The 9219-nt window shown below is 44.4% G+C and overlaps 1 protein-coding gene across 1 annotated transcript in view; it reads right to left on the bottom strand.

Annotated features, from left to right (window-relative positions):
• Nucleotides 1–5943: 5943 nt before the first annotated feature.
• Nucleotides 5944–9219, bottom strand: part of RHBDD1 (rhomboid domain containing 1) — a 123982-nt gene continuing 120706 nt past the window's right edge. The window contains 1 exon segment of the mRNA XM_007467912.1: nt 5944–6056. Coding sequence (XP_007467974.1) covers nt 5944–6056 — 113 coding nt within the window.

The raw sequence follows: 9219 nt of genomic DNA, 5'->3' as shown, positions 1-9219 counted from the left end.
TTTTTTTTTGCTGTATGCAGGCCTCTCACTGTTGTGGCCTCTCCCGTTGAGGAGCACAGGCTCCGGACGCGCAGGCCCAGAAGCCATGGCTCACGGGCCCAGCCGCTCCGCGGCATGTGGGATCTTCCCGGACCGGGGCACGAACCCGTGTCCCCCGCATCAGCAGGCGGACTCCCAACCACTGCGCCACCTGGGAAGCCCCCTGGCCAGTTCTTAATGTCTTTGGGAATGCTATTTTATTTCAGTTCTCAAAGTTATTGTACCACACACACAAAACTCACAATTTCCTGCAGGGTCATTATCAGGAAGTTCTACAGGGAACAAAACAATTGACATTAAAAATCAGTACTCTGCAACTGTCACTGTTATTATCTGCCAGAGACTCTGCATAATGCATTTTCGGCCACCAAGGCTGGCTGCCACATCTGTGTGAAATGCTTGAATTTTATGGTGCTTAAATATTTAATGATTCATAGGAAAAAATGTGAAATGTGTCTGATAAGTTGCATCCCTTTCTCTAACCTAGGGTTGTAAAGTTAAAGACTTTCAACATGTAAACTTTGCAAGACGCCTGACCTGCTATTGACATTGAAATCTTATATTACAATTTATAATATCACTTATTATGTATAAAAATTCTGTGATGACTTCCAAAAACAACTGTGTTTTATCTGGTGCATTAATTTTCTTTAAAGCCAAAGTGAGTTTACTACTTAACCTACCTTGTAATACAGCCTACCTTGGGTCTGGCTCAGTAGGGAAAACAGGAAAGGTTACACGTGGTAGAGGTGCAACCCGCAGATGGGAAGAGCATAAGCAGAGTGTGGAAAGTGAGCCCCTTGGCTTGGGAGAGCGTGGGATTCTGAAGCTCCTGGAAGCACTGTCCCGTACATAGTGATGGGGTGGGGTAGACATGAAATCAGGCCTCAGGGCCCGGGGCGTCCTGCAGCAACCTCTGCTGAGTTGCATGCACCCTCCAGCATGGGGCAGAGACCCCCGCGGGTCTCAGCTGTCCCATTAGTTGAACCACCTGTTTCACAAGGTTGCTGTAAGGGTTAAGAGTAAGAGATCTAATTACAGAGAGATATAAAACGTAAGGTACTGTTACTGACGACCAGAGTAACTGGAATTTAGGGGTTTGTGATGATTATATTTTTATAGCCTACGCACTGCTGAGCACAGGGATGGCTGCAGTGCCGATATTCACAGGTAATATTCACCTGTTTCAAGAAGTAACTCTTTTTAAGTAGGAGGGAACTTGAGTGGTATTTGGTCCAACTTCTCAACAGAAAAATAATGCTGTTTAATTAACATTTCTTGAGCACCTACTGTGTGACAGAAACTGTATGAACCCTGTTATAGGCACTCCCCTCAACCTCTCAACTACCCTATTTTACAGATGAGGAAACTGAAGTTTGGAGAGAATGAATAACTTGCTCAGGGTCACACAGTCAGCACCCAGAAGAACTTGAACCCTGGTCCATCAGTTGCTAAAGATTGTATTTTACCCACACCATCGCCTTCCATACTACTGATTTCATTACGTAATTCTCTTCCCAAGTAGCAATATGTATTACCGCCAAATTCAATGATTTCTACTAGCAGTGTTTCAGTTTTCCTTGATAAAGTATAAATCCTACGTTCCAATCTGCCAGTTCATCTGAAGATCTAAACAAGATGTCAAGATCACTCTCTCCTTTGCCCCTAAAGAAGAAGAAAAAAAAGGGGGGGGGGTTAGCACAGACACATCAAACACACCTGCAAGAGTACAGTGGCCAGATTTGGTGGTACCCATAGGGGCTCCCTGGTGATACTCTTTGAATGTCCTGGAATCTTGAGTTTTGTGCACTAGGTCGCAGCATTCGTGACATGGGGCACGCCTCAGACTGACACAGGAGGATGGAGACCTCTCCCCACCATCTGGTGAGCATGCTGTCTTATGAAGTGTTGGGAAAGGCCTGGATTTTTCTATTTCTATGGACAAAAGCTTTCTTTCAAGTGATTCTTTCCTGTGATTCAAGAAAACACACACACAAACCCTCAACAACATCAAGCAGCAACAGGCACCTCTTTTCATGTGTGCCACTGCCGATGGTATAAATGAGCTTCTGTTTCAATCCACAAACGTTTATTGGTTTTGACATTCCAGACAAAGCACTGTTTCAGGTACTGTGAAGAGATACACAGTAACACATTCAGGGTTCCTGCCCTTGTGAAGTTTACAATCTAGAGAGAAAGTCCTCTGACTGAAGGATAACTAGGAATTCTAAGTGGTCTGTGGTAACTGTGATGAACACTCTATAAGAGCAGATCATTCTGGGGTGTGGTGTCTGATGGCAGGATGGGGAGAATCTGGATGGGCAGAGGGAGAGGAAAAGGTTGCTTCAGTTAAGTCACAGGGTCAGGAAAGCTCACAGCTTGGACAGCGAGACCAGTTAGCAGCACAGACTCTGTTATGGATAAGGGGGGATGAGGCTGAAGGGCTGGCTGGAGCCCCATGGTTGAGGCAAATGAGTTTGACCTTTATCCTTTGGCAACAGAGAGACAATAGAAGGTACTGAGATGGTGAGTGGCATCGCAAAAGTAGGTTTTGGAAGATAACTGGCAGTGCTGTGTAGAACTGAGTGAAGAGGTATTTTAAGTATTGAGCAATGTACTGAGAGATTTTAAGGTCCTTCTAAGCAGGGAGTCTGTGACTCGAAAGACTAGGGGCAAAAAAAGGTAAAGACTGCAATAATCCATGGGAAGGGAGAGGAAGAGATGATAGGTTGTTTTGTTTTAATGACTATTTGATTGAATCTCCCAAGATGAACTAGGACTTGGGAAGTCGGTGGCCAAGTTGGCCACACCCTCTCTGATTTACTGGCGGGTCTCAGCCCTTTAACTTACTCCCCAAGCGGCAGAATGTGTGACCAATATGTCGACTGGCCCCGATTCTACAATAACCAGCCATTTACTGTCTGGGCCTCAACAACAGACAGCTTAAAAGGACAGAGGAGCCTTGAACAATCATGTACAACTTTGGAATCACAGGCACTAAATACTTCCAAGGTCACAAGAGGAAGCAATTTAACTGCTCCCTCATCTTGAGAACTAAGGAAAGATTCTGAATTAAGAGGTCTCATAAGTTGACTAACCACAACCAAAGTGTGGGGATGTTTAACAGACAATCAGGAAATTACTATTAAAGAAACCAAATTTAAAATCAGCTCTAAATGCTTATTTCCTATTAGAGACAGTCGAATGCACTGGCTTTTGTCTTTCTCAATCCAATTCCAGTTTTTTGGCATAACTTTGGGGATTCCTTCTTGTAGGAAAAAAAATAAGATGGATATTGAAAAATAAGCACTGGTTACAAGCAAGCCTATTAACTAAACAAAGTAATTATAGTAATTTCCAAAACACCTTTACTGTTGTGCTAAGATAACCGGTTTATATTTGTAACTAAAGTGACCTTTCCCATATCTGTAAAGTTTAGTGATGTTCCACTCCATAAATAAAGACGGCGTGCATATTACAGGTACACATCTGAAATTCAGTTCTGGTGTCTTTATATCTGACCAGTGAAACAGAGCAAGGAGCTACTATTATTGGACTCAACAGCAGTAAAAAATATATATATATACTTCCATATATAGTGGATGAACTTTTAATGCACTGAAAAAACACTTTGGGGAAGCTAACATTTAATAAGCCCCTACTGGGAGCCAGGGGCCATCCTTTGGGTGGCAGGGTTGAGGCGGAAGTGTAGAGTTGACAGGACACAGGCCTCATCCCAGAGCCATTCATAACCCGTGCTCCCATGCAGAAGGTACGTCTTTCTACCGTTGTGCACAAAGTCACAGGGCGAGATGGAAGTGTTGTAACAAAATTACCTTTAACAATGTGCTATGAGAAGATGGCATGTTAAGAATGAGCTTACTCCGGGCTTCCCTGGTGGAGCAGTGGTTGAGAGTCCGCCTGCCGATGCAGAGGACGCGGGTTCGTGCCCCGGTCCGGGAGGATCCCACATGCCGCGGAGTGGTTGGGCCCGTGAGCCATGGCTGCTGAGCCTGTGCGTCCGGAGCCTGTGCTCCGCAACGGGAGAGGCCACAGCGGTGAGAGGCCTGCGTACCGCAAAAAAAAAAAAAAGAATGAGCTTACTCCCAACAGAGGTCATGGGAAACAAATTCAAAGAGTTTGGGAGAAAAGAGGAATGACATTTAGCTTGAACATTTAAATTTTAAAATGTTTGAAGCTACGAGACTCAGAGATACAATTCATACTCTAAACATGCTGTACGTAGCTTTATATCAATCAAAAATTAACCCAAGGAGCTCAGGTAACACGTGCCAGCTGGCAGGTCAAAGTGCTTTCAGGTCCCACGTGGTGATTTTCTTAGCTCATGTACATCCAAGTGGCAAAGCCTCTCCCAGGTCAATTCAGATTAGGAACCGGATACAAAACTGCATAGTTGGTATGCTCCAAATCTGTCAAATGTATACAAAGACTGAGAAAGCAATATCCCCAAAATGTTAACCCTCGGTACCTCTGAGTGGTGGGGATACAGGTGATTTTTTAAATTGCACATGCATTTTTTTGTATTTCTGTTTATATTGTAAATTTTATCAACGGATACACAATACTTATTATTGAGTCCATTTTCCTGATTATATATTTCTTGATTTATTATTATCATATAAATCAGTTTTCCTACCGCAAAAGTAGTACACATATGTATACACGCGTTTTTAAAAGACAGCAATACAAAATTGTAAAAAACGGAAAGCAAACTCCTATGCACTCCACCTTCCAAAATAACCTCTGTTAACATGTGGGTACATTTCCTGCCAGGTGTTTGCTTTATGCATATACAAGGGATATATAGTACTTTCATAATTAGAGAACTATATAAATGCCAGATAAAGCAAAATAGGAAGATCCTTTTCTGCTTCTAACTCCCTTTAAACATAAATATCTCAGTGAAATAAGACATCAGTGATATGTGACTTTTTCCTTTTATTCATGAAACACAAGCACCAGGAAACACCGTAAGTGACCTGCAGTCTATGGGTTTGGGGAGTGTCTTGGACGGGTGAGTAGGACAAGCGGCTGTTACAGTGGTCAATTAAAAGGCACTTTTATGAGAAAAAAATACTTCGTCACGAGGGATTTCTCAGTGACCAACCCACTGGTCACTGCTCTGCACGCGGCACGTGCTGCTGCTTTGCTGGTTAGTTCAATACAAGTTGCATCTCCGGGGTGGTACACCGCCACTGGAGAGGCTGCTGGGAGCCCAACTGTGGACGCCGCCTGCTGTGTCATGGAGTGTGTAAGTGGTTTCCCATCTGAGGTCTTACTTAAGCTTTTCCAGTTACACATCCCGTGAAGGCAGAGTGATAGCATAGCAAAGCAGGTTCACTGCAACCACCATCCAGATATGGGGGGCCCAAGGAACCGAGGCGCTTGGGCAAGGGAGACTGGAATGACAGCCTGCGATGGTAGCCACGTCCTGTTCCTGGAAAGTCACCATGGCAACATGCCAGGAGGATGAGGGATGGCTCCCTGCTTCCTGCCAAGCCGAGCACTGAGCAGAATGAGGGCCTGATCTTCTGGGCTGGTGAACACAAACCTCCTGGCGAAGGTCACGGTCTTCAAAGACAAAACAAGGCTGAGTCAGCAGTGAGAGAAATGAGTGTGGAAACTGGTCCCTATGTGGAGACGCTGACTTTCTGTCTGCAAGAAGACAAGGCTAGGAGGTGGGCCACTCCCAGAGAGCTGTGAGCTGCATCCAACAAGCCTGGTCTCAAGATGTCAATCTGCTTGCAAATTAGACTCACAGAGGCCATAGGACGAAGGGCCACGGCAGATGTGAGCAATCGGGACGGTCATAGTGCCCTCTGCTTTTTTTCAAAACTAAGTGGGGGCTTGGGGGCAATGATAACACAGCTGGATCACATTTGTTCACATGGCCGGGTCACCTCACTGGCCGTCGAATCTGTGAAGCCGCTTTCTCCTCATTTCTTCTTCTGGTGTGAGATGGAACCGATAGGCGGGGGGGCTATTTCTGTGATTTCCTGTAGAGAGAAAGCACAAGGGAGAATCAAGTGCTGCCCATCCATTGTTCTGACATTTACAGGGCACTGCATCCTAGGAATTCCCAAGGGGGGAAAAAAAAGATGGCTTGGGCGTCATCTTTATATTAGCATGAAACAGAAAAGTAACAAACATATTTCAATTTCAGATGTCAATACTACATTTCAACATAAAGTAAACATTTTTAGCGAGGTCCAGTCCATGAAACTAATTTGACTCATTTTGAAACTTCTTGACAATCCTCCCATTTCTATATTCTTTTCCATCATGTTCCACAATTTGCATCATTTAATTTCCAAAATGTCTCAAGGGCTTACTTTATTTTTTTTAATGCCCAGAAATAACTGTCACTGTCAGTAACATCCTCACCCAGTGTGCTTGTACGTTTCTCCTGTTGGGCCCTTTTCCTCCCTCTAACCTGCTACCTCCTGTACTTCCCCAGCTGGTGGGAATCACGACTGCCTGAAACTCACAAGCCCCCACAGGGCATCACGGCCCATAGAGCAGGGGCTGTGTTACCATAATGACCAATACCTGGGCAGGCAGACAAAAATGCAGGCATAATATTTGAAGATCATATGGGCCATGGAAATCATCACTGAAAAGGGTTTCTCGGGGCTACAAACAGAACATATAATTTGCAGTGATATAAGCATTTCAGTCACTGCATTAAAAAAAAAACAAAAAAAAAAAAAACCACTCGCTTCCTCACATAGATCCGGGTAGCTGAGTCAGGGGAGCAAGGCAGTCCAGAGATGGCGTAAACAGACTTGGCGTTTGGGGACTGGCTGGCATCCTCTGCTGATTTCTGAGAAGCGCTGTAAATTCCTGCAACTTCTGTTAGGTCCAGACTTTTCCCCGGACTCCCTCCCGGCCAGCCGTGGCGCACTAACCCCCTGCAGGCTGTGTTCACGCAGCGAACCCCAGCCCTCTCCCTGCGCTCCGACCGAAGCCCGAGCCTCAGCCCGCAGCCCCGGCCGCCCCGGCGGGCGAGCACACAAGCCTCCCGGGCTGGACAAGATATTTGTGTTTTCCTGGCGTTATGACTCTTCTCCATTTGCTGTCCTGGCTGATGACCTGTGGCCGAGGGACGTGAGCACAGACTATCTCTTCAAGGGGAAATCATTTCTCACAGGAAAGGTGATAAAATAAAACATGTTGATCCCCTTCTGAGGCTACCGAGCAGCTTATTGTTGCTGTCACATATTTCATGGAAAGGCTGGCGGCAAAAGCCCCGAGGGGGAGAATCAGAAGTCCTCAGTTTGAATCCTGACTTTGTCCTCTGCTTGCTGAGTAACCTTGGCCGAGTGGATGAAAGGCTCTTGCTGCTCCAGCCAGGAGTCAGGACTCTGCCTCTGAGGTGGGAGAGCCAACTTCAGAACACTCGTCAACAAGAGACCTCCCAGCCCCACATAATATCAAACAGCGAAAATCTCCCAGAGATCTCCATCTCGACACCAGCACCCAGCTTCACTCAACGACCAGCAAGCTACAGTGCTGGACAACCTATGCCAACCATATAGCAAGACAGGAACACAACCCCACCCACTAGCAGAGAGGCTGCCTAAAATCATAATAAGTCCACAGACACCCCAAAACACACCACCAGACGTGGGCCTGCCCACTAGAGAGACAAGATCTAGCCTCATACACCACAACACAGCCACTAGTCCCCTCCACCAGGAAGCCTACACAACCCACTGAACCAACCTTAGCCACTGGAGACAGACATCAAAAACAACGGGAGCTACGAACTTGCAGCCTGCAAAAAGGTGAACCCAATCACAGTAAGGGAAGCAAAATGAGAAGACAGAGAAACACAGAGCAGATGAAGGAGCAAGATAAAAAGGCACCAGACCTAACAAATGAAGAGGAAATAGGCAGTCTACCTGAAAAAGAATTCAGAATAATGACAGGAAAGATGATCCAAAATCTTGGAAATAGAATGGACAAAATGCAAGAAGCAGTTAACAAGGACCTAGAAGAAATAAAGATGAAACAGACAATGATGAACAACACAATAAATGAAATGAAAAATACTCTAGATGGGATCAATAGCAGAATAAATGAGGCAGAAGAACGGATAAGTGACCTGGAAGATAAAATAGTGGAAATAACTACTGCAGAGCAGAATAAAGAAAAAAGAATGAAAAGAACTGAGGACAGTCTCAGAGACCTCTGGGACAACATTAAACGCACCAACATTCGAATTATAGGGGTTCCAGAAGAAGAAGAGAAAAAGAAAGGGACTGAGAAAATATTTGAAGAGATTATAGTTGAAAACTTCCCTAATATGGGAAAGGAAATCGTTAATCAAGTCCAGGAAGCACAGAGAGTCCCATACAGGATAAATTCAAGGAGAAATACGCCAAGACACATATTAATCAAACTGTCAAAAACTAAATACAAAGAAAGCATATTAAAAGCAGCAAGGGAAAAACAACAAATAACACACAAGGGAATCCCCATAAGGTTAACAGCTGATCTCTCAGCAGAAACTCTACAAGCCAGAAGGGAGTGGCAGGACATACTGAAAGTGATGAAGGAGAAAAACCTGCAACCAAGATTACTCTACCCAGCAAGGATCTCATTCAGATTTGATGGAGAAATTAAAACCTTTACAGACAAGCAAAAGCTGAGAGAGTTCAGCACCACCAAACCAGCTTTACAACAAATGCTAAAGGAACTGCTCTAGACAAAAACACAAGAGAAGGAAAAGTCCTATAATAACGAACCCAAAACAATTTAGAAAATGGGAATAGGAACATACATATCGATAATTACCTTAAATGTAAATGGACTAAATGCTCCCACCAAAAGACACAGATTGGCTGAATGGATACAAAAACAAGACCCATATATATGCTGTCTACAAGAGACCCACTTCAGACCTAGAGACACATACAGACTGAAAGTAAGGGGATGGAAAAAGATATTCCATGCAAATGGAAACCAAAAGAAAGCTGGAGTAGCAATTCTCATATCAGACAAAATAGACTTTAAAATAAGGACTATCAGAAGAGACAAAGAAGGACACTACATAATGATTAAGGGATCGATCCAAGAAGAAGATATAACAATTGTAAATACTTATGCCCCCAACATAGGAGCACCTCAATACATAAGGCAAATACTAACAACCAT

This window comes from Lipotes vexillifer, unplaced genomic scaffold (genome assembly GCF_000442215.2).
Source record: "Lipotes vexillifer unplaced genomic scaffold, Lipotes_vexillifer_v1.1 scaffold367, whole genome shotgun sequence".
Lineage (NCBI taxonomy): Eukaryota > Metazoa > Chordata > Mammalia > Artiodactyla > Lipotidae > Lipotes > Lipotes vexillifer.
The sequence above is the reverse complement of the archived record's forward strand: the minus strand, read 5'-3'. Positions and strand labels throughout refer to the sequence as shown.